Raw genomic sequence first — 26235 nt, 5'->3', positions numbered from 1 at the left:
TGAAAGGAGACGAGTTTGACTTTAAATGAAAGGAGAAGAACCAAAATTAGTGTACGTTGGTGAAAGGAGATGAGTTTGACTTTAAATGAAAGGAGAAGAACCAAAATTAGTGTACGTTGGTGAAAGGAGATGAGTTGGACTTTAAATGAAAGGAGAAGAACCAAAATTAGTTAACGTTGGTGAAAGGAGATGAGTTTGACTTTAAATGAAAGGAGAAGAACCAAAATTAGTTTACGTTGGTGAAAGGAGATGAGTTTGACTTTAAATGAAAGGAGAATAACCAAAATTAGTGTACGTTGGTGAAACGAGATGAGTTTGACTTTAAATGAAAGGAGAAGAACCAAAATTAGTGTACGTTGGTGAAAGGAGACGAGTTTTACTTTATATGAAAGGCTAACTAAAATATGTTTACGTTGGTGAAAAAAGGTGAGTTTGACTTTCGACGAAAGGAGAAGAATTAAAATTAGGTTGCCATAATGAGAAGAGATGAGTTTGAGATTAAAATTTGAAAAACAGAAATTGTTGATAATTGGCGCGGACAGTTTGTAAACGACTTTTATTAGCCAGTGTTCGCGCTTACTGGTCGCCATGAAGAAGTGATGTTTACCAACTTTTTATACGTAATAGTATGGGAAGTGGAGGCAGTGCCACAATTATAGTTATATTCCTACTTACTGTTGTTTATGATAATTTTTGTAACCTTGAAACTACTTCAAAGTTATTCACAACAGTTTTCGATTTCTAAAAAGAAGAGATGGCAACCCGATAACAGTAATCTGCTCATTAAATTCGTTTCAATATCAGTTCTCTCAATGTTTGGGACAAAAAGTGCCAGTATGATATCCATGTACGCTAAGAAAGCGAGCAAAGTCAGCTTCAATGAAGGTCAAAAGATTTTGTCTGATTTAAGAAACGAAATTTCCTCAAAAGTTAAAAATTCAATCTGAAAGGCCACTACTTCATGTTTGTAAATCTAGATTTTGGATTTTCAATCTAATGAGATTATTTGTTAAAAGATGGCGCTACCGAACTCTATTGGATTAAATCAGCTTCGGAATTTATATGCCGCAAGCACCCACTAATAACCGAGTTTTGTAATTAAAAAAAATCAGACGGCTCGAGCGGAATGCAGCGCCATCTTTTTATTTGGAAACATTCTAAAAAACACTCTTTCCTTCTTAAGTCGACGAAATAATTGATTCCATTAAAATGGTTTAACACTTTTAATTTAAACGACCACGCCCTCTTGAAAAACTCATTTTGAGGCTAAAAACGTTCGACTTACGCAATTGGAAAATAATTAATCACGTCTCCAACTGTGTAATTAAATAAAAAACACTTTTTAATTGGGCGGAATTTGTGGCTTTTTTGCGAAATAGATTTGGAGATGTTAAATTCCGAATATACCAATTGACTACATTGGACAGAGGTCAGATAACCACGAGGGAACCGTGACACAAATAATTGGAAACCCACAGGGACAAGCACTCCTCGAATTAGAAATGAGCAGAAATCGCGTTAATAGGAGTTTAATCATTATTTCAGAATGGTTCTTTAATGGTTTTGAATCGTTCACGCACTTCAATCTGTTAAGCTAATGGTACCCAAGGTACCACTTTAACCCCATCTCAGATAGCTGCTTTTAATGACTTTAATAATAAAAATAATCAGATAGGCTAATACCCAAAGCACCACCTTAGGCCCCAAACATTTAGCGACTATTTATGACTTTATCTCAGGTGGACGGGTTAAACTAACAAGGAAAGTACCCGAGCTGTTTATTGCCGATTTCGTTCAAAGTCGGCCGTAATGTAGACCTAAATGAGATATGAAATTTCCCAAAAGGAGACGTTGCACTAGCCATTCGATTTGCTATGGCAACCGAAAATCTCCATTAAAAAAGCATGGGATTTTCTACGAAAATTTTTTAAAATTTGAAAATCACGAAATGGGTCAAAAACCTTTCAGTTGCCATGGCAAATCGAATGGGTAGTGCAACGTCTCCTTTTAGGAAATTTCATATCTTATATAGGTCTACATTACGACTTTGAACAAAATCAGCAATAAACACCTCGGGTACTCTCCTTCTAAGTAGGAGGGTGGTGGCAAGCCCTTCATGACATGCGAGCCCACAGCTCTTGCACTAACTAATACCGTTAACCTCAAAATGGTATATCCTAAAAAGGGTACTAGCACTCGGGCGTCCTTCTTTACGTTTTCAGGGAAATAGCTGGCATGATGGTATTTTAGTATACAATTTGTTTCGAAAAGCATGGGCGATGTTTTATGACGTCATAGTGCCGATTGAAGTGAAATGTTCTTTACCAGGAATTTAAAAAGAAACGTAATAATGAATTCAGTTTTACTCTTGGCGGACCGTTTTATTTTGGTCATTCTGAAAGCTATGAGCTAGCGTTTGCTATTCTCGAATTTGATAAAAATGTCTACCTCTGGGCGTCGTGTTTACTCGGTGCATAAATCTATAATATTGTTCCATTGGTTCGTTACTTTGGGGAATATTTCACTGATAGCCAGTAACGAAGTCACTAGAACAAAATATCTTGTGAATAGCTCTCAGTAAATCTTTTGCAGGTGAAGAATAGGAAGTGTCACACTTATGTAACAATATTATTCACTTATGCTCTGTGTTATTATGGAGGAAACCCCAAACCGTGTAATTTTTAAAAAAATGCTAAATGTCAATATGAACCTTTTTGAAGGTTCAATTCCTTCCATCATAACCATACAATACCTGTACGTCCAATAGGTGCTTCAATAAATGCAGCTCTTTTTTTCTTTCCTCCTACGCGCATGCGCGAGTCACTGACAAGGAGACGACCCGAGGTGTTACACACCGATTTTGTTCAAAGTCGGGGGATTGGTAAACCTTCGTGAGACTTGAAAAATCCTAAAGGGAATTTATTGAATGGGCAACGGTTTTGCCATGGCAACGAAAAATGTTTTTGACAACATTAAATGGAAATTTCCACATTGAAAATAACATGGGATTTAGACCGATTCCCAGGGTCCCTCCCCCCTGTGAAATTTTTTTAAAATACCAAAATAATAAAAAAATTGTTAAAAATTGACGAAGAAAATCAAAATTGATCACATTTTCATCAATTTGAACCAAATGGGTGAAAATGAACCGATATGGCTTAAATAGGAAAAATTTCTATTTTATGTTGTCAAAAACATTTTTCGTTGCCATGGCAAAACCGTTGCCCATTGAATAAATTCCCTTTAGGATTTTACAAGTTACACGAAGGTCTAACAATCCCCCGAGTTTGAACGAAATCGGTGTGTAACACCTCGGGTCGTCTCCTTGTGAGTAAAATAGTCAAGTGTCTATGTTATTTTTATTTGTAAGGCTGTTGATAGCGCTCGCAAATTGTTTTCTTTGAGGAGGATCTTGCGAAATTGCACGAGCCCTTCTAAATGGAAATATTAAACAGCGCGCGCTTTTACTAGTATGTCTTATTGCCCTGGCTCTCTGTATTACTAATTCTAGGCCAATCGCTGAACCGGTTTTATTATAATGTCTATTGGGTACCATAAAACGATTATTGGACTTTGGCAATTATTCTAGTAATGGAAGTCGGGCAAATTTTCCGTAACTGACCAAATTGTACTTTTCCGGTAAACTTTAATTTCCAATTCTAAGTACAAAAGTACTATTTTGGTGTTTTCAAAGGCACGTTTTAAGACTTTCGACATTTTACTCTTGTTGGGGCCAGACCCATTTCTACCATTGGGCTAGGTAGGGCTAAGCCCTAAGGCGTCGAGCTACGGTAGGGCGCCGTCTGGTCCTTAATATTTTTTGTATAATTTAATTGTTAAGACCCGGCCATATGAAAAAGGGTGCCTGATATTATTAGCCCATGGGCGCTTAAAGGTAAAGACGGACCTGGTTGGGTCTCTCAAAACCGCAAAACTTTTGCTTTTGGGACTCGCATGTTCAATGTTACCAAAATATGGTTGTTCCCTATATCAATTTGAAAGTGAAACAATTGTGCGGGCCAAAAAAAAACTTAAACGCCATCTATCGAAATTGTTTTGCTATTACAGAAATACGCATTGTAACGCCTGATTTAAAGGCAATAAAAGTCGTTAGGTGACTTGGGCCTAGGGGGGTGCCTTGGGTATTAGCCTAGCTGATTATTCAGAAAATATCTAGCGGCAAATAAGCCGAGGCCAAAACATTAGACCGACAGCCATAGGATAATTCTAAATAACTAAACTAAATAAATATTAGTGAAAACATAAGCCTATCAACCGTAAGTTTGAAAAGCGCCCTTTGTTCCACCACTGGACGGGCGAAAAAGAAGAAATCAGGTGATAGTATCGGCACCTGGTAGAGATAAATTGAAGCTTCTTCCTCCCCCCTTCTCTACGCACCTCTCTCTTACTAAAGCAGCTGGCATCATGCATTGCGAGACGCGTTACGTTTCTCTTTTCCACCACCGGGTGGATTTAGCGCTGTACTTTCAACAGTCGTTTGCTTGAACCAACACTGCCTTTCGATTCAAACTTAGGGTTGATAGGCTTATGAAAATGAATTATATAATTTATCATTTGATTGGAAATAGATATTCAAACTTGAAACTTCTGTACAGATATTCAAATAATCTAATAAAACAATCGGTGTTAAATGAAAGAGCGCATTTTGTACCGCCGTTTAATTCGCCAAGTTCCGCGTTGCCAGGTCCCAAAACTGAAATTATAGTATCGAAGCCGAGGGGTCGGACACTTGCCATTATTTTGTACGGGATTTTGGGATTTCGTAGAGGTTTTGGCGATTTTATCATTACTTTTTGAAGTGGTTTTGGGATAACAATGTTAATTTACCATAGAGACAGTTAAAAGATTTTGCGATTTTAGACAAAGTGTACGGGACTTTGGTAAATGTCCGACCCCTCGATCGAAGCCCTAAAATTATCGAATTATCTAGAAAATTATAGTACACACGTACGGCCCACTTTGATCACTCGCTATAAGGTGGTAGCACTTTATCATAGTGGGCCGTTACTAACATATTTCGTTTTCATTTGGCTACAACACGCTTGATTAGTCAAGTCGGCCGTATTTTCGAATACAAACCAAACACTCCCAAGGAGTATAATATTTCAATTCTTAGCCTACTAGGAGAATCATAAGAAACTGGAAACGCCGTTCTTATGTTAACAGAAGGGAACTTTCTAAAATTACCTAAATATCGGAAATATAGTAAAATTATAGTACAATAATCGCAAAAAGCGTACTATATAGTACGCTATTTAAATTATAGTACGGAAAAATTCGAAGGGTAAAATTATTGAAATGTACTATAATGTAAGTATCGCCGCTTACCGACTGAGTTTTAAATCGAATGTGTAAATGCTGTCTGCTCATTCAATATTATCTCGATATTCAGGATGAATGTTTCAGTTAAAGAACATACTTTTTCAAAAGTCGTCTGCTATTTCTTCACACATTTAGTTGACAGGTATTAAAGTAGATGGCGCTATCTTTTCTAAGCTCGAAGCCTAGACATAGAACATGAGAGGGAAAAGAAATAAAAATACACCATTAATAACGATCATTAAAAAGGGGACCGTTAAGAAAACCCACAGAAGATACGGAGAAATGGGGTGTAAAGAGATCTTAAAATAAATTGATTCATTGTATAAATTGTATAAATTGGCGCACGCTGGTTCGGAAGGGACCAATGCGGATAAATATTGCTAAGACCGCATGATTCGATTTTATGATCAGAATAAATAATTATACGTGTGCTTAACCTTTGGATGGTTTTCATTTTCAAGCGAATAATTAATTTTAGCGTCTATTGAGCATAGCTGAACGGGCTCGTCTCACACTAAGAGCCCGAGCTCGATTTGAGACTGAGCCCAGGCTTTATTATGAGAATGATACGAGCCCGAGAAGAGACCAAAACGTTGTGGTCATGTAATTTGAGCCCGAGATGAGACCATCTTAATATAGCGTATTTTTGTGAGCTCGAGATGAGACCATTAAAATATAGTAAATGGCTGTGAGAATGAGCTGAGTCCAATATAATATAATCTATTACTACGAGTCCGAGCTGAGATCATATTTTTGTAACTCGCCTGATATGAGACCTTTTAATTTTTAAGAGACAGTAATGTGTCCATTTTTGATTACGTGCTAAAGCGTGAACAGCGCGTGATCACAGTTGGCCTTGAAGAGAGCTCTGTCCTTAGCCCTTTTCGCAAACCGAGGGGCGTAATAGGGGATAAACGCTCACGCATGCGCAAATAGCTGTTGGGGGCCAAGTTACTAGACGATGGTTTGTTATTGTGCAGGAATTTAATGCGGTTTGATAACGCTGCGTGACCATTTAAGTTTAATCGTGTATATTTATGTTATATCAACATAGGTTTTACTTAAATAAATGTAAATGTATCGTTGTCGTGATATTTTGAACTGTTTTCTAAAAGGAAACTAACAGAAGTTCCCAGAAGAAGTGATCATAAATAAGCCTTGGAGATATGCCATCTCGCTGTGTAGTGGGTTGCAAAAGTCACTATATATGGTGATAGTAATATTAAATTTCATCGAATTCCAGTAAAACGGCGTAAATTGTGGCAAAGACTAATTAATCGTTTAGAGTGGAAAGCTGCACGGGATGACAAAGTTTGCAACAGGCATTTTGTATTTCTTGCTTCAGTTTAACATTTTCTTCCACAAGAAGTGAGATTATTGATATTTAAGGGAAACAACCTAAAAATTACTTCGAAAGGATTTTTCATTATTTTCAATAAATACAGGTTCAGACTGGTTGTCTCCTACTTAGTCATGAAATGAAAATGATGATTGAAGAGATAAATTTTCCCAATTTCTATCAAATAACTCTCTTTAAAATTTTTTCTATAAAATATTACATTAATAATTAGTTCGAGTCAATAATTTAGAAATATAAAAGCATACCTTCTTTTTAATCCGATTTTCATATCTACTTTCTCGTGAGAGCTCTAAGACATTGCTGCTCAAGTTGTCATCAGATGGGTTAATTATTTCAAAAGAATCGTTCTCTACATTGTTTTCAGATACAGCATTTTTATGGGTAACTTTATTTATAATAGGTTTCATAAAAAGTGTTGGTACTCAGTCAACATCCGATGGTTCCCACCCTGGATACCCACTTACAAAATGCAGCTTTCCACTCTAAACAATTAATTAGTCTTTGCCACAATTTACGCCGTTTTACTGGAATTCGATGAAATTTAATATTACTATCACCATAAGTAGTGACTTTTGCAACCCACTACACAGCGAGATGGCATATCTCCAAGGCTTAGTTATGATCACTTCTTCTGGGAACTTCTGTTAGTTTCCTTTTAGAAAACAGTTCAAAATATCACGATAACGATATATTTACATTTATTTAAGTAAAACCTATGTTGATATAACATAAATATACACGATTAAACTTAAATGGTCACGCAGCGTTATTAAACCGCATTAAATTCCCGCACAATAACAAACCATCGTCTGATAACTTGGCACCCCAAGCCATACTGCACAGGCGTGCATAAAATTACGAAAAGAGCTATTGGCTCTTTAGGAATTTGGTTTTTGAAACGACGCATGCTTGTGCCATCAAAATTTGCTTCTGAGATACGACTGAAAGTAGTACGAATAAAGTTTCCAGACATAATGAACATTATAGCAGAATTTATTTGAAGGTTGAGACGTATTTACATGAGGTTTGCGTACTTAAGGTTATGACCGCGGGTGGTCAAAGAGATGTTAATAGAAGAAAAGGTATTTAAGTTAAGAATTAAGTTATTGTTTTGCAACAGATGGAGATGGAGCAAATAAAAGGCATTCAGAATTTGAAAGTCCCTCCATCTGTTGCACGATTACGGATTAAGATGGCGCCACCGTCATTCGTTGACGCACCGCTTTTTGGAAACGCCAAAAATCCACATGCGGGAGAAGATAACGATTTTTTTTTGGTTTCAGACACAGTTCGTCATCTGTTGGCCGTGGATAGTTGGTTAGTTTAAAATTGTTCAAGAGGGACAGAAGAAACGGTTAAGCGAAACAAGGCGAGGGGTCGGACATTTGCCAAAATCCCGTACACTTTGTCAAAAATCGCAAAATCTTTCAACTCTCTCTGGTAAATTAACATAGAAATCCCGATTGTAGACCATTGGACCGAAATCCCATTCGTCCGAAGGTACCATTTAACCGAATTCCAATCGACCGATTTCAATATACCGTTAGTGATATATATTTATATATCGTAGGTTACGTTAAGATAGTATATCTAATTTGGACTAAACTACGTCTTAAATATTTATTATTTCGTACCGACGTGTATTTTTAGACCTTTTTCCCTTGAAATCTGATATTTTCCGGGTTTAATTTTGGAAAATAACCTTGATAAGACCCGACGTGAAATAGTTGCCTACCATATCTAACCTAACCCAACCTAACCTAACCTAACCTAACCCAACCCAACCCAACCCAACCTGAACTAACCTAACCTAACCTAACCCAACCCAACCTAACCTAACCTAACCTAACCCAACCCAACCTGAACTAACCTAACCTAACCTAACCCAACCTGAACTAACCTACCCGAAGTGAAAACGAACCAGATTTAAATTTCCCATTCAACTGAATCCCGCCATGTTGAGCTATAAACGAAAATACTTTTCGGTTCAATGGGATTCGGTCAAACGGGATTCGGTTGAATAGTATACAACCAGAAATCCCAAAAGTAATGATAAAATCTCCAAAATCTCTACGAAATCCTGAAATCCCGTACAAAATAATGGTAAGTGTCCGACCCCTCGAAACAAGGTTATTGATTATTGAGTCTAGTGAAAGATTTCGTTTAAATGGAGTGTATTTTCTTTTTATTTAAGTGTGTTCTTATTATTTTATAAATCTACTTCATTAATAAAAAAACGAAAAGTTATTCTGCCATAAGCAACCGTGGTTGAATTCCTTCCGCGAGAATCAATAGGGAGATTTCCAAAGTTGAACACGCTCTAACAACGACACTCGCCTTAGGTGTAGATTAATTAAAAGTAAATGGGAACGCCATCCGATATAGTTCGAACAAGTAACGTAGTAAGCGTAAGCTATTTAGACTGACGTAGGTCAACATGGTCAATATTAAGTTGGCTTAAGCGTTTAGGGGCAGGGAGATTGTTGAGCGTATGAGGAAGTCGAGGGGCTAACCACTCTGAGAAAGTCTGTACACCGGATTACGCTTAGATTAGCACTGCCAAAGGCAGGGACTTCAAAGATTACGCGTAATCCCATTAGTACAGTCAAAGGTACGGCTCTGTACACCGATTACGCGGAGTGATCAGCCCCTCGGAGGAAGTTTATAAAAAGAGCTTTGAGCTTTTGCCGGAAATAAAATATATTTTTTAGTGGGGTTTCCAAATAGGAGACCAGAGGTCAACGTTCTGACCAGTTCAGATATATGTAACATAATCATTCATTAGTATCCTTTAAGAGCATTTTCTTTAATGAAACCGCAGGATATTACGTAAATTACGTCACTTCCAACTCCGTGACGAAAATAGGTCACCGGCTTTACTGTCAAGGGGAAACGGTTAATCAAGCGGATTTTGAAATTTCCTCGCGCGTTTCTAACTTAAATAATCTATATTTTAGCTAATGCCTCACGATCACGTGATTTCGTTTCCATGGTAACAATTTCAGTAGAGCTAGGATAATAATAATTTTCCATTTTTGGGTCCATTTATTTTATGTTCTGTGTGAAACAAGGTTTCATTGAAATTTTTTTTATCATGTTAATGTTATATGATGCATACTTATGGGTTATTATGTTACATATGGCTTAGGAGAACGGAAAAGGATGTTTGCCAGTGGTGGAGCGAAATTTCTGTTTCGAACATGATTAAATAACTGGAAAATCTTTACCAACATGACACCCAAATCACCCTCAGAGATTGCTTTTGATAGAAGAACCAGAGATCCTATATACAAAATTTGCATTACATCGTGAATCTATTTATCCCATGAATATTCAACTGGAATACCCTAGGTCACCTCTGGCGACGCGTGGGGCGGAGCCAACATATAGTGACAAAGTCAAAGTAGAACTCAGTTGTTAGTGATAAGCCGTCGAACCGTTAGTTTCTCAAATAGTGTAGTATCAGTGTTACATCACGCAACGTCACCCATGCTTTTTCCTATAGAGAAAATGGCGGCCATGGCCAAAGCTATGAGGTGATACTACTCTATAGCGCGTTATAGTTAGGTTTCCTTTTTGCAGTATTTATCACTAATCTATTTAATTAAATAGATTAATGTATTTATTTAATATTGTTATTAGAATTTTTATTATTTTAATAAAATTATAATAGAGCATTATTGTTTTAATAATAATAATATGGCAAACACTGACTCAGGTTTTCTTCTAAAGTATCACCGAGGCTTAGCCTTTCAGAGATAGTTTTATGTTAAATTGTTAAAACCCTCACAGGCACTTGTTAGAATCGCTTTCGAAAGATCGGAGTTACATTCCTTCAATTTGTATTTTTATTCAAAAAAAATTTAAACCTTAAGTTTATTCATATTACAAAACGTTCTGAATCCCCATTGGAAACATTATCTTGAGTAAGTTTATTCATATTACAAAACGTTCTGAAACTCTATTGGAAACATTATCTTAAGTAAGTTTACTATTTCCGAGCACGTAACACTTGTATTGAAATGAATTAGCACGCATAGTTTTCTTCGACATTTTTCGTGGTCAAAACATATTAACATGTACAATGTAATAAATTAATTGAACTTACTTCGATGCTGTAACTTTTGATGCTTTTGACGGCGAACTTGGCCCTGTTGACGACGGCGGGGAGCGCGCTCATCTCTCGAGAGATCCGCTGAGCACCGCTGCCTGGCAGAAAAGAGGAAGCAACAGGAGACGGAGAGCCTTTTAGTACTCCTGTTCGATTGACCGTATTGGATACCAGCTAGAATTCTATATGAGGCAACGGATACTTCTTACGCTTGAGGATAAACCGAAATGCGGAGACCGTGTGTGGTAATCCAACTTCCGGACGGTTTTCAACATCTTCATTAGTCATTTATGACATTTATGTTATCTACACGATAGTAGTACCATAAGTAACATAGTAACTATAAGGATGACACTTTCCATTGTTTTAATTCTAATTTACTTACTGACCGTTAATTTCAACACTAACCTCAGTTTGGTGATAATTTTTGGTTATTGTCATATCTCTTGCTATTATGTAACCTCCCCTGTAGCACATGAAGTCGTTTTAGGGTCGGGGTACGGTTGAAAAGTCGCTTTATAGTCGACGACCAAATGCCGACCTAAAAACGTCCGAACGTTTTTCGACACTAAAACCGTAAATCCTTTTTTGGGACTATTTATGGTCGGTATGCCGACCATTATCCGACTTAAAATAGACCTTACATTTAATTATTACCCCTGTGGCACAAAGAGTCGATTTAAGGTCGCACTTTGCCAATTAATCGCTCAAAACTGTGAAACTTGGCGATTTAATAAAACAAATTGAAATATTTTTCAAATAACTTCCTTTCTGTATTATATTTTTTCGAAAAAGATAATATATTCAATATGAGAATGTTTCCTTATTAAAAATATCTCAGCTCAAGTAGGTTACATTCGTACAGCTAAATATGTTAAGCTAAGATATTATTAATGAAGATTTATTCGTTACTATTTCTAAGCCCCAAGAAACTCTAGATTCAAAAGATTTCCGATTGTCGGAAATAAACTCAATGTTTCACTCCCGTTCATGGGACTTGACTAACTACATACATATAAATATATATTTATATAGCTATATTTACGGTTTTATTTGGTCATTTTCAGTCACTTAAAATATTAAAAAGTAAGACGTTTCTACGTAATTATACAGTACATTCTAAGTCGGGATGACGTCGTTTCGGAGTCGGTTCTTAGGTCTATTAAAGGGCGGTAAAGAGTCAACGTTTTGTAGGTGGCCGACCCTTTTACCCCTAGGACATTTGGACAATAAATCCAAAGGTCGGCCGACCGTTGTCCGACTTTAGTGTTTAGTACCTTTTGCCGACGTCGGCCCGACTCTAATTTGCTACAGGGGCTATGGTAGAACACATTTACATATAATATTCATCCAGTGTGCCCTATAAGTGAGCAGTCCACTGCAGTTTATAATGAAATTCTTCACCAATTATTGCACGACGGTCGCTATACAGTAGACAACGTTTACGCTCGGACTTCCGTTGAAATCCAACGTTAAGATAATTATATCAAAAGTCAAAAATTTCTGCCAGAGATTCCAACCGTAAACCGGTTTCGCTATTTTGGGGCTCATCCGTACTATGTAGTTTCCCCTGTCCATAGAAACGTTCTGAAGTTAACAGTAATAGTAAGTGTAGGGAGCTGTTGGCTTAAAATCACCCTCCTACGCATTGTAACCGGCCACTGGTAATTGGCTTTACAAGTCACTAGTTAAAGTAGGCCTATTGTGTTAATTTTGGTATTAGCTTATCTGATTATTATTATTATTAATTTATAAATAATAACTTTCGAACTATTACGGCAATAGATGAAATAATATTGAATAATTCACTAGTAATGCTCTAGGTATAGTACTACCTATTTTAGAGTGGGATTTAGGCAGTAGTTCGTTGCTTGCTCGTAGAATTTTAACCATACGACATAACCAAGCTCAGGGCCACCGATAGCGGTCCGGGCCCCAAGAGTGCCGTTACTTCTGGAGAAAGCTATACTTATGAACACGGGCCCTTAGGCGGCGCTGGTCCCAGTAATTGGTACCGGCTCCCCCCCCCCCTCATCATTAGAGCATCATAAGAGTTAATCTACGTCGAAGATCACTAGGCAAAACACCACACGATCCTGTTTTGTAAAAAACCACTTGACAAACATGCGCGTCTTAATGTCATGGGTGACATAGACTCGTTGCCATGGCAACGAAAAAAGTATTTGTTTGTGACACAAGCAAAATACTTTGTTTGCTCAAAATTGAATGTGATTTTCACAAATCTAGGTGTTACAAAATAGAAGTAGTGCCATGGACCAGAAAAATTGATTATCCCTGTATATTTTTAATTACACTCTTTTTGTAACGGTGAGAACAAACTTTACAATTTAAAATATTTAAGAAATAAATGAATTACGATGAGCGGTTCATCAACCCTCCCCGCTCCCAAGTGTCGCTAACTCGCTACTGGGCGTATTAACACCTGTACTTAGGTTATCAAGTCATTTTCATCGATACGAATCTTGTTTACTGCGACCATGAATTAAAAAAGCTATAGTTTTTTTTAATCCATGCTAAGACGCTATATTTTACAACCTTAAATTTCCCGGTAGAGAATCTTAAAGCGACATCTAACGGTAGGAGAAATACCAAAGTAAGAAAATTATTAAGTTTATAAAAATGAATAACATTTTTGATTCTCTAAAGGCTATCAGACTACTTAAAAGAAATAATTTAGTAATAATTTTCAAAGTCAAAAGGCATTTTTGGAACTTGAACAGATAGATGTCACTAAATTCCGAGATTTTTGGCGCGAATTTTATAACTCACAGGGATGTTATATGTCGGCAATATTTCAAGTGCAGTTAATTTTAATTTTAAAAAGGTTTTTTTCATTAATAGTCATTTCCGGGAGGGGCGGTCCGCCCCGGGCGGCACTTTCTAGGGGCGGCATTTTTAACTCAAGAAAAACATTCGTGTTTCTAGTAAGGGTTAACGTTTAGTCTTTTCGCGTAGTGAGCAGGCCCGGATATAAGGGTAGGCATCCTAGGCACGTGCCTATGGGCCCCCACAAAAATTAAAAAGATAAATTCCAAAGGATTGAAAAAACCCAAAAAAAAAATAATTTCACAAGATTTCTCGAGACTTAACTACGGCCCTGGGGAGTTCCAGAGGGCCCCTTTTTAGTTCATTTTATAACCTTGATTTTATTTTATTCTATCACGGCACAAATTAAGGTTTTCAGTCCTTAGGAAAAGATTTTTCGATAAATCGGGGATAATTATAAATTAAGATAGTATAAGCATATGTAACATAATTACTCATATTAAGTATGCTACTAGCTCTATTTCTTCACTAACGGTTTGTTTCACAGATATTGCGTCATCCGTACCCTACGTAATATTTGACGTCATATTTGATGTCATTCTTGACGTCATCGAATCTGAAATGCCGATAATGCCATCGCACAAATAGCTCTACGTCTGATAAACCAACGGCTTGCCACCACCCTTCTACGCATTGTAACCCGGCCACCGGTTTAAAGGCATTATAAGTCGCTAGATGACTTGGGCCTAAGGTGGTGCCTTGAGTATTAGCCTAGCTGATTATTATTATTATTATTATTATTATTATTATTATTATTATTATTATTATTATTATTATTATTATTATTTATGTTTTGCGTTTGTAGAGTGTTTATTGTATGAGGACTTAATAGTTTAAATGTTGTTATAATTTTCGTAACTTTTCCTAACTTTAAAACGCTAAAATTGTAGGCTTAGCTCCGGCCCTGTGTCCGAGCCGCCCTGTTATAAAAGGGTGTGTAACTACGGCAACTAATAAACCTGTAAACCTGTAACCAAACCGGTTTGAACAACCAAGGCTTAGGAGCTAAAATGAACTACAATATAGTGTCAAGTTGTTGTTAATGTAATTAATTTGCAAATTAATGAAGTTCTCGGAGACTCACGTTCTAAAATAAATTTGCATTGTCAAATAAAAGAAGCAGGTTTATTGGAAAAATAGTTGAAATTCAGGTTGACCTTTTCTGGTGCATCTATAAGGTTGGAGTCTTTGCAGATTCTTTTGAGCCTAGGCCTAACTCATCTAAGCTATAGGTATGTTTTTTAATAACGCTGGTGGAATATCCCACTTTGACTTATTGGTCATTTTCCCCAACCTTATATTTTTCTAAATGACTCACAAACCGAGCGAGTTTATAAATTTCAATAAAGCTACATTGGGCTGACTAAAATTCCGACACCGAAAATTCCTTCTCAATTTAAAGGTTTTCCCTACATATGTTGGTAGCCAATAGGGTGACTCCCAAAATTACTAAGATGAATAAAAAGGTTAAAATCTAACGTAGTCCACCTTTTTACTGGTTCGTGGTGAACCAAACCGTTAGTGAAGATTTTTGAATGGAATAAAGGTACAGTGGCATACTTATGAGTAATTATGTTACATATGATATAAGTATTATCCAAGTTATTAAATACGAATTTTACTTTCCTGAGTCCGGCGACTACTAACGTAGTAATAACGGTAGATAAATGTTCGTCGAAGTTTTAGCTGATCGTGCAGGGGCGTAGGAACCAGGGGGGCAATGGGGCAATGCCCTAGAATTTTGCTAGGAGGGGCAGCTAATGTTATTGCCCCCTGCCCCCCTCAACTGTGTTTAGATTTCAGTCTAAATTTGCAGAAAAATTGGAACATTTTTCACATTTTAAAAAAAAATATTTTGTCGGGAATGTGCTAGACAAAAAAATCCAAAGTTAGTTGTAGAGCGCTATCGATCATGTACAAAAAAATTCCATTGATAAAGATACGAGGTTATAATAAAAAAGTTGTCCATATGGGGCCATATCCAGTTTTCTCAGTCAACATTGATTTCGAATATATATATTTTATTTTAATTTTTTTTATCATATTTCACAAAATAAAACAAACCCCATCCATTTATCTTACGCATGTCTCATAAAAAAAAACTATTTAAAAGTTGTTGAAATGCATGGATTTGATTTGTTTTCTTAAGGTAAAAATTTAAAAAGAAATAATTAGGCCTAAATGGTTACTAAAAAAATTACATACCTTAGTTTAATCTCCAAAAAAAAGGAATATTCTGTGATTCAAAAAATTAAATTAGCTAATTGTATTTCGTGATCCCCGAAGTTTTGGCTCAAAAAGATGACAGCCGCTCAAAATAAGATGAGCCTGTGATGGTTGCGATGACCAGAAACGCTTCATGTTCTAGAAACCATTACTTCCTCAACTAAATTAACTTCTGATGCTACTCCTCTGTCTAGAGAAATGTCGCCTGCCATGACAAAACTAGCTTTAGACGTTACAAGGCGATTCATTTTAAATTTGTTTAAAGTGCTATAATTAACCCTATTTTCAAACTTGAATTCTTAACATTCAATAAGTGCTATAAATAAGCACTTTTTCAAACTTGAATTCTTAACTTTCAATAAGTGCTATAAATAAGCACTTTTTCAAACTTGAATTCTTAACTTTCAATAAGTGCTATAAATAAGCACTTTTTCAAACTTGAATTCTTAACTTTCAATAAGTGCTATAAATAAGCACTTTTTCAAACTTGAATTCTTAACTTTCAATATGTGCTATAAATAAGCACAAACTCGATCGCGTTATAGAAGTTGGCAGTGCTTTGACGAATTTCCAGTAACATTTTAACAAGTTAGCTAACATCAAAACAATTGATGCTATCGCCTATTATTACTATAATTTCAATCTAACTGGGAGGAGGAAATGGTGGGCTCGGTCTTCTCATTATGAGCGGCTTTTATTATTTTTCACAAAACTGAGCGGTAAAATATCTTAGTAAAAGAGCGCAAAACGGAAATGAGAGGAGCAAAATTTTTAAAGTTCAAGTTAGAGCGTAAAGAGAGGAGCCAAAAATTCCCGCTCATGATTTCGCGAGCCCGAGCTGAGCGGTTCTTTAATAAAAGTGCCCATAACTTTAAAGCCCACGTTTTGTAGAGTTTAGAAGAACTAGCTGAACATAGTCCGTACATCACTAAATCCGTTAGTACACTTGAAAACAGGAAAACTCAAGAATATATTTATTTTCGGCGTTGCTCCCAATCCCCTTCATGCTCTAACAGGAAGCTCCTCCCTCTTAGACATCCAATCAGCCCGAGCATCTCATTTGTTCCTCAAGCCGGAGACGTTTTTCATTCCCCCATCTCGTGCTGAGTGGGAAATTCGACCACGATTCCCGCCCATCATCTCGAGAGTAGCTCTCCTCAATTTGAAAGAAAATTCGATTAGTAGTCAGTGGCGTAGCCAGGATTTTGTTTCGGGGGGGGGGGGCACGCCATTGAAAAAAAAGTAAAAAAATAAAAATATTTGTACGTACGACCATACGTTTCGGGGGGGGGCATGTGCCCCCTGTGCCCCCCTGGCTACGGCACTGTTACTAGTAAGTTAGTTGAGACTACTAGAAACACGACTACATTCAATAGCGCTCTTAGTATATAAATATATTAAAATCATTTATTCAATATTTAAATTACAGAAATTAGCACATATAATTCTATATATGAATAAATATAATGTAGTAAATGCACTGGCATTGGTATACCAAGTATAATGAGAATTATTTTTTGTTAATTATGAACAGATATTTTTTAAATGTTAAATTTTCTTCATTGTTAGAATATTCTGGAACCGTTACGAAACTCGTACGTCCACTTTTTGGTCACCTGCTCTTTAATAAGTCACTTAATTACTATATTGAATCAGTTATACAGGTTCGGACGCCCTTAGTCCTGTTCTTCAGTTCGGCCCTGAGTGTACATAAGGAACTTGAAATTCTATGATCAATTTACGGAGATAAGATCGACATAGGGCAAACGAGAGGACCAATAGAAATATGACCTGCGCCTGGAATTCGTGATTAACCTGACCCTAGGCCCATTTTTCTGACGGGATTGTAATTTCAATTTCAATTTTAAACATAACACAAAACTTCAAAAACAACCTAAAACTTATTCGTTAACAGTTACGGGTGGACAGTTGCCCAACTTGTTTTGGTCAGCTGTCGGATTTGGGCAGACATTGGAACGAAAGGAACCACTTCGAACACCGGTCGCCACGAAACAAATTAATTCGGATTGCAGAATTACACGATCTCGGAAAGAATCGTACGCTTCGCGTCTCTATACATTAATCTTTCCTAGAAATCACAGTAACATTATGTCCGTCCACTAAAGACGTGAACTCTTCATTGACAATGGAGCCTCTTTTTGTCCTGTACATCACACTTTGCTCGAAGGAACTGATGGGCAACATTTTGCCAACTTCTTTCGGGGGATTCTTCTTTGGCAAGGTCTTTTTCTTTCTCAAGGACGCGAAAAAGTCGTCGGCGGTCGAGAGAAATGGCGCCAGCATCATCAGAATGGCCCCCAGGATGGTGTGCCACGTCGGCACCAGCCTCAACATGATGACTTGCAGGACGTACGCGAAGAGAATGCTGCTGCCGCGGAAAATGGACATTCGTCCGGAGTTCATCAAAGTACTGGAGTAGAAAAAGAAGGCCATTCCCAGGATGTAGAACATGGCACCAGCTACGAACCAGAAACTGCCGGAGCCACAGGGGGGCAGCGTTGTGTCGTTTATAAACACTCGCGAGCACAGAGACAATACGAAAATAAATACGTTCATGTAAAACACTAAGTACAGAGTCTTGGTTTTCTTCAGTTTGCGGCAGAAGATGGAGCTGGTGGCCAGTAGTACGCAAGCGGTGATCGCCAGTACGATTCCCAGCCAAGCCAAGGAGGACTGTTCCGCGGTCGCCTTGGAGCCAAACACGAAGGATGGCTTGCAGATGAAGAGGACTCCTACCACAACGAGAACGGTACTGATCCCTAGAGTGGAAATATGAGAAAGGAATCACTTCAACAGTGGAAAATCAAGATTGCGCCACGTTTCTGTCGTCCTTAAATGTAGCCAATGTAGCCCTTTAGGGGGAACTCTCAATAACACGATTTGGTCAAAGCCATGTTTCAGGTACTAAAAGGGTGTCTCAGATTTTTTGATCAAAGAATCTTTCTGAAAAGCTAAGAATAATTTTTAGGGTTTACCAAGAAAATATATTTATATCTAGGGACAATGACTATGTTAAGACGCTTTTTAGCTTTGCTCCCAATCGTCTTAACGCTCTAGCAGTAAGCTCCTTCCCCCTAACAAAATCAAGTCCGTCCCATATCTCATTGGTTCCCTAAAACTGACGCGTTTGAAGCGCACACCGGTGACGTTTTTCCTCCCCTTCCCCTCTACTGCCAGGAGAAATTTCTATAATGATAAACGCTGATCTTTACATTATCATTACCCCTAAACATAAATTAAAACATTCTAGGTAATATCAAGAATGTATTTATTTATACTCGGGGAGAATGAATATGTCGAGATTATTTTTAGCGTTTCTCCAATCCGATCCGTTGGGGTCCCCGGTATGCTCCTCCGCTTTAATAAAATCAAATAATACTGCTATCTCATTGGTTCTTAAAAATTACGTTTTACGACGCGACTAACGCTGCTGCGAGGACGCAAAAAATAAGACCGCCTCCTTCCCCCCCCCCCTTAGCATGACGGGGTCTGGGCCCAACGTGTCCGTCGACAGTCTCGACATATTCATTCTCCCTGAGTATAAATAAATACATTCTTGGTAATAATTAAGGTCAGAAGTTTGGAAGCAAAATTTGCAATGTTTAGAACAATTTTCGCTGATCTAGGTGAATTACAAAAAAAATAAGTGGTGCCATGGACCACAAAAATAGAGATGCCCTGTAAATTGCAAAACAGTTTTTAACCCCATTCAATAGGTCGAAAATCAGTAGAAAATAATCCTTTACTCCTTTATCTCGTGAAGACACTTCATTACGTCATAATATTATCAGCTTGGCTCATACCCAAAAGCACAACCTTAGGCCCAAGTCATCTAGTAACTTTTGAAGCCTCTAAATCAGGTGGCCGGTTAAACCGCGTAGGAGGGTGGTGGGCACGAGTGCCAACAGCTCCGTACACTCACTAGTACCGCTTACTTCAACAAGTTTCGTCTGCTCCGTTACGGGGGTATAAAAACTAGAGATAACGAATGCTCCGTTATCGTCTCTCCCACACTCACGAGCTTTAAGGAAAAGGATGAAACTGACGCAATCATGACGTCGGGGAAGTGAGTCTTCACAAGATAAAGGGGGAGGGATATTTGGAACCAATTTGTGATACTCAAGCTTCAAATGACCAACCTTGAAAAATCCCGAACGTTTCGCCAAGAAGAATGTAGGCGCCGATGGTGACGAAGACGGGTGCGCTGTTGAGAATGGCTGCGATGTCCGCGGCCGAAAGAAACTGCATGGCCACGAAGAAAGAGACAGTGGCGAAAGCGGAAGCGGACACGGCCGTCAAGAGTGACAACCTTTCTCCGGCCGGGAACAAGTACTGCGTCGTGAAGGAACCGCTGTGAGAGAAGACCACCATGTAGACGGAGATGGTGCTGAGGCTTCGAAACAGCAGATGCGTCAAGGGATGCACCCCGCTCGGGACCATAGACACGGTGACCATTCCCAGAGCAGAGAAGAACCCGTACATCAGCCCCGAGATGATACCCAGCGACGACTGAGTGAGAGCGGGTCGTCTGAGTTGCTTATCCATTCTAAACATAGAACCAAATTTCATGATTAAATGAAAAAAATATACATAAAAAGTCTGGTATTGCACTGTGATTGTGGATATTTTAATTTATTCCGTGAAAAGGCTGGTTTGTACAAGGCTAGAAACATCCAAAATATTTCAACCAAGACCCAAATATTTCAACCAAGATCCAAAATATTTCAACCAAGATCCAAAATATTTCAACAAAGATCCAAAATATTTCAACCAAGATCCAAAATATTTCAACAAAGATCCAAAATATTTCAACCAAGATCCAAAATATTTCAACCAAGACCCAAATATTTCAACCAAGATCCAAAATATTTCAACCAAGATCCAAAGTATTTCAATTAAGATCCAAAATATTTCAATTAAGATCCAAAATATTTCCACCAAGATCCAAAATATTTCAACCAAGATCTAAAATATTTCAACCAAGATCCAAAATATTTCAACCAAGATCCAAAATATTTCCACCAAGATCCAAAATATTTCAACCAAGATCTAAAATATTTCAACCAAGATCCAAAATATTTCAACCAAGATCCGAAATATTTCAACCAAGATCCGAAATATTTCAACCAAGATCCAAAATATTTCAACCAAGATCCAAAATATTTCAACAAAGATCCAAAATTTTTCAACCAAGATCCAAAATATTTCACCAAGATCCAAATTATTTCCACCAAGATCCAAATTATTTCCACCAAGATCCAAATTATTTCCACGAAGATCCAAAATAGTTCAACCAAGATCCAAAATATTTCTACCAAGATCCAAAATATTTCAACCGAAATCCAAAATATTTCAATCAAATATTTCGATTAAAATCCCAAATATTTCAATTAAAATCCCAAATATTTAAAATCCCAAATATTTCAATTAAAATCCCAAATATTTCAATTAAAATCCCAAATATTTCAATTAAAATCCCAAATATTTCAATTAAAATCCCAAATATTTCAATTAAAATCCCAAATATTTCAATTAAAATCCCAAATATTTCAATTAAAATCCCAAATATTTCAATTAAAATCCCAAATATTTCAATTAAAATCCCAAATATTTCAATTAAAATCCCAAATATTTCAATTAAAATCCCAAATATTTCAATTAAAATCCCAAATATTTCAATTAAAATCCCAAATATTTCAATTAAAATCCTAAATATATATCAATTAAAATCCCAAATATATATCAATTAAAATGAAAAATATATATCAATTAAAATGAAAAATATATATCAATTAAAATGAAAAATATAAATCAATTAAAATGAAAAATATAAATCAATTAAAATGAAAAATATATATCAATTAAAATGAAAAATATATATCAATTAAAATGAAAAATATATATCAATTAAAATGAAAAATATATATCAATTAAAATGAAAAATATATATCAATTAAAATGAAAAATATTTATCTATTAAAATGAAAAATATATATCAATTAAAATGAAAAATATATTTTGACAATGAAACGATGGTCGTTTCAAAACCAGTCGATAATTTATAGTATATATTTAATGTTTTATTTAAAAAAGAAATATATTCGTGCAATCAATGTTAGTGTTATTAATTTTTGTTTCACAAAAATATATCAACTAAGTTCAAAAGTATCAATAGAAAATCAAATAAAATAGTATATAATTAAATTAAGTCGATTTTTACATTTAAAATAAAAATTAAGAATTCAACAACCTTGATTGCTATAAATTCAGCAACTACATTGTAAACTAACAACGTTATCGGGGACGCTGAGATTCTATTTTTAGTAAATGTAGTTGAAGCAGAAAGCCGCTTACGTCATGCACAATATTATGTTTTGATTCACAGGCGACTATCTCGTAAGATAACAATACAACTCTAGCCCTACTTACTTCCTAATCAAAGAATCCCAAATGAATCCGAGCCGATACTTTTCCAACTCAACTACGCTCATTTGAACAGTTTAGCTCAAATGTTTCTCGACAGAGACACGACAAAATGACCACTACCGCTTTCTCCTAAAAATCTAATAATTAATTTCATTTTTGACAGACAAATATTACTAATTTGTTTATACATTTACAGCGGAAAAATTGCTAAATCATCCGTTTTATATTTACTGGAAATTAATAAATATCTGTCACAATATAATTTCGAACCCTATTATTAACCAATTGCGCATTGTAAAAATATCTCCAAACAGTCAAAATTTCAAGGATACCGTAATGAAATACGGCGAGTATTATGCCTTTTGGATTTACAGGGCGGCGGTTCAGCGAACGTTACAGAAATTCGTCGAGCACAGTAGGCATTTGCTAAGCCTAAACGCGTCTGATAGAAGTAATAAGGCTTAGACAATACCCCGAAAGACCTGATACGCTTGACGTATTTCTAGACGTATTCACTTTTCTGGTAGGAGTTTTAACGGTGCTCTTACAAAATCTACACTACAAGTTCCCAGGAATGGTTTAACTTTTCTAATGACAAAACTGCGAAATTATCGTGTCGAAACGTCTGCAAAGCACCTTGGAAACATAATGGTCGCCGTTCCTAACGTCGGGCGCTTAATCTCGCCACGTCAAACGTACATTATAATTAGGCACTCAAAGCTTAGGTCGGCTAATTTTGGCAATGAAAATAATCGTTAAAGCGTAAGTACTTGATTAATAAAACAAAATAACTTTTACTAACCTTGACGGAATGACAACGACCACTCATGCGAGACGAGCCAAATGCAGTCTTCGATCCAAAATAGCGGGGTTAATGGTACCGTTCCGTCTCCCCTGAAACGTACGCGAAGAGGCGGTGTCGATAATTAAAAGATTTGCTGAAACAAAACGCGCAACGTGTTTCCGTAATTAGGCCAACGGCACTTTCGTCAGCGACGCCAGAGCAACGGAGCAATTAAGAATTGAAATGAACGCCGGCGCCCGTCGAAACGATAAGACTGCCACCCGCGTGATTACAACCGAGTTCTACATAATTTTCTAGGACACTAAGTGAAAAAGAGACAACTTTTGGCTTATCGTCTCTTTTCTTTCGAGACTTGTAAATTGATTCCCACGTTCTTCTAAATTGAAACGGTTCTGTTTAAACGTTGTACTTTTGAATGTCTTGCCGGAACTCGTCGTTGTAAGTTGCAAAAGCGTATAATATACGTCTCTTAAGGTAAGGTGGCGGAGTGGTTACCACTTTCGCATCGCGGCAAGAGAAGCCGGGTTTAGTTTGCCAGTTCTTTCCCCACTGGTTAAAGGGGGTTCGCCCTTCCATAAAAACTTGTTGAGGTTAACGGTAATAATTAGTGTAGGGAGTTGTTGGCTCGCGTGGCATGAAGGGCTTGACACCACCCTCCTATGTGTTGTAACCCGGCCACATTAGAAGTCGCTAGATGACTTGCGCCTAACTGATTATTATTATTTTTATTACCATTACCATGATGCCCTGAAATCGCCTCAACGCTGTGATAGGCATTTTTCTAAATTTTGTGATAACTCCCACTCCCCCTCATTCCGGTTTCTAAAATTTTAAATTCAAACTCATCTCCTTTAACCACAGTTAACTAGCTTTTTACCTCATCTCCTCTCATTGAATTTCGCTAATTAATCTAACCTCGCTCACACTCCAGTTAGTTTTGTTGAAAAATCTGATCTCATCTCACGCTCTTTTCCGTTTATGGAAGTCAAAAAATATCTCCTTTCAATCTTCTCTCTCTGAAATGCGTACTTTATGAAACTCCTCTCACAATCCTCTCCTTTGAAGTTTTGCGCATCTCATCTCCTCTCAGATTTTCAATCTGTTCTCACGGGGTAGAACAACGACCATCACTGGCCGGTGGCCACATTAGATTTACTGTATTTACCTTCGTTATAGCCTTCAAACGTCAGCATATTATGTTATTTAATTATTTCCAAGAAGGTCATGTTTTTATATTTCCTTTGTTTTGGTTTGGTTTTCTTACATCTAAACTCAAACTCACCACCGCAAACTAACTTTTTATCTCATCTCCTCTCATCGCATTTCACTAATTAAATCAACCTCGCTCACACTCCAAATACATTCTTTGAAAAATCTTATTTCCTCTCAACCTCCTCTCAATTAAATTCATGGCTTGGAAACTCATCTTACGCTCCTCTCCATTGGAAGCTTAGAGCATCTCAACTCCTCTCAATTGCCCTCACTGATCTCACGGTGAGAGGAGAGTGCCCATCACTGCCTCAACGTAGTTACTCTCCCTTGGTATATATATATGCATTTTTGTGTTTAAATAAAAATTAAACTTGTACGTTCGGAAATTCGACATGGATTCCATTTGTAGCGATGTTACGGCTCAAATTCTTTTTATTACTAATATGTTCTAATTAATAAATCATTTTATCTCTAATAATTCTAAAAACTCGCTGTTAAGATGAATTTCTTCTCGCACCATGTTTTATCCCAAAAGCATTTTGAAAAATCAGCTGGAGCCTGCGAATGTTCATGTTTCAAGTGTAAAGGTTTAAAATGTTTATGTGAGTAAATTGTTTGGTTTATGCTGTAATACTTCAAACAACATTAACTCGTGGAAAGTAAGGCTATGCTTAGTTAGAAATAACCCATATTTGCTGAGCACTACTATCGAAGTCCAAATGATATTGGCACAAGTAAGCTTTAAATTTCATGGCAATTTTATTTCTAGCGAACCATATAACCATATAAGTCGGTTTTCATGGTGCAGCCGATATCAAACGAAATTCTAGTAAATCGTGGTTGAAATTACGAAGGTTTTTGTAATATTGTTTCCGCAATAATTTGACAATTCCTTTAACAACGGATGATAAACAATTATCAGCGACACTAATACCCAAGGCACCACCCCAGGCCCAAGTCATCTAGCGACTTTTATTGCCTTTAATTCAGGCGGCCGGGTGACATTGCGTAGGAGGGAGGTGGCAAGCCCTTCATGCCACGCGAGCCAACAGCTCCCTACACTAACTATTACCGTTAACCTCTACGAAGTTTTTGGAAAGGAGTAGCAAATTATGATGTAGTAGTAAATTGATGAAATTAATATTGCTCTGACAAATGTTTAAAAGGGCATTAAAATTTTTGATAATACTAATAATCAGCTAGGATAATACTGAAGGCACCAAGTCATCTAGTGACTTTTATTGTTTTTAATTGAGGTGGCCGGGTTAAATTGCGTAATATTATAAGTTTGTCACTTCTGAAGAATTTAATATTTTGGTTTATAGGATTATTACAAGGTTAGGTGAGGTCAAGATTGCATTAATTTCTACTTAGGAGGAATGAGTGATTTTTATAATTTCTCATCATCAAATTAAATAAGCAACAAAAAGTCGCGAGAAAGCTGTATTTTTTAAATTGAACTTAAATCTAAGTACTGGAAAAAGATAAAATAAAGATATAATTATTTTATTATTTGCAATCTGATTAGCTTATGAAAAAGCGTTTCAACTTGTTAGTATTTAGGTCGATTCCGAAAGTGGGTGAAAATTTTTTCCCTCTAAGTTGTGAAGTCAAACTTCAGTCTTCAGCTACCTTAGGCCTATGTCATCAAGCGACTTTTAAAGCCATTAATGACGCGCGCTAGTGGAAGCCAAGCATTAGTTTAACGGTTTTTTTTGCGTCCTGTAAAAACCAAGCTTAAAGCTGGGAAGAGTAGGAGAGAAGTCGACGGAATGCAATACGTTATGACATAAGCGGAAGCCAGTCTTCACAAGATATGGATAATTTTCAATCACTGACTAATTTTTATCAAAATCACGTCAGTTAATGGAGCACTCAGTCTTA

General features: G+C 36.8%; 2 protein-coding genes across 5 annotated transcripts in view; both read right to left on the bottom strand.

Annotated features, from left to right (window-relative positions):
* The window catches only part of ple (tyrosine hydroxylase ple), a 60028-nt gene extending 49123 nt beyond the window's left edge, over positions 1 to 10905 (bottom strand). Inside the window, exon 1 of the mRNA XM_090164679.1 lies at positions 10812 to 10905. Coding sequence (XP_090020805.1) covers positions 10812 to 10883 — 72 coding nt within the window. The 5' untranslated portion in view covers positions 10884 to 10905. The remainder of the gene's footprint in view (positions 1 to 10811) is intronic.
* A 6369-nt stretch (positions 10906 to 17274) lies between these two features.
* The window catches only part of LOC149956256 (solute carrier family 35 member G1-like), a 29157-nt gene continuing 20196 nt past the window's right edge, over positions 17275 to 26235 (bottom strand). For 2 of the 4 annotated variants that reach the window (XM_090165455.1, XM_090165454.1), the window contains exons 2-5: positions 23137 to 23228; positions 22338 to 22463; positions 20048 to 20454; positions 17275 to 18667 (exon numbers count right to left, since the gene is read on the bottom strand). In XM_090165455.1, coding sequence (XP_090021581.1) covers positions 17967 to 18667; positions 20048 to 20454; positions 22338 to 22399 — 1170 coding nt within the window. In that variant the 5' untranslated portion in view covers positions 22400 to 22463; positions 23137 to 23228 and the 3' untranslated portion in view covers positions 17275 to 17966. The remainder of the gene's footprint in view (positions 18668 to 20047; positions 20455 to 22337; positions 22464 to 23136; positions 23229 to 26235) is intronic. The other 2 variants (XM_090165457.1, XM_090165456.1) reach the window with 1 other exon arrangement.

Source organism: Leiobunum rupestre, chromosome 2 (assembly GCF_980474605.1).
Source record: "Leiobunum rupestre chromosome 2, qqLeiRupe1.1.hap1, whole genome shotgun sequence".
Classification (NCBI taxonomy): Eukaryota; Metazoa; Arthropoda; class Arachnida; order Opiliones; family Sclerosomatidae; genus Leiobunum; species Leiobunum rupestre.
This window is presented reverse-complemented; position numbering and strand designations above follow the sequence as displayed.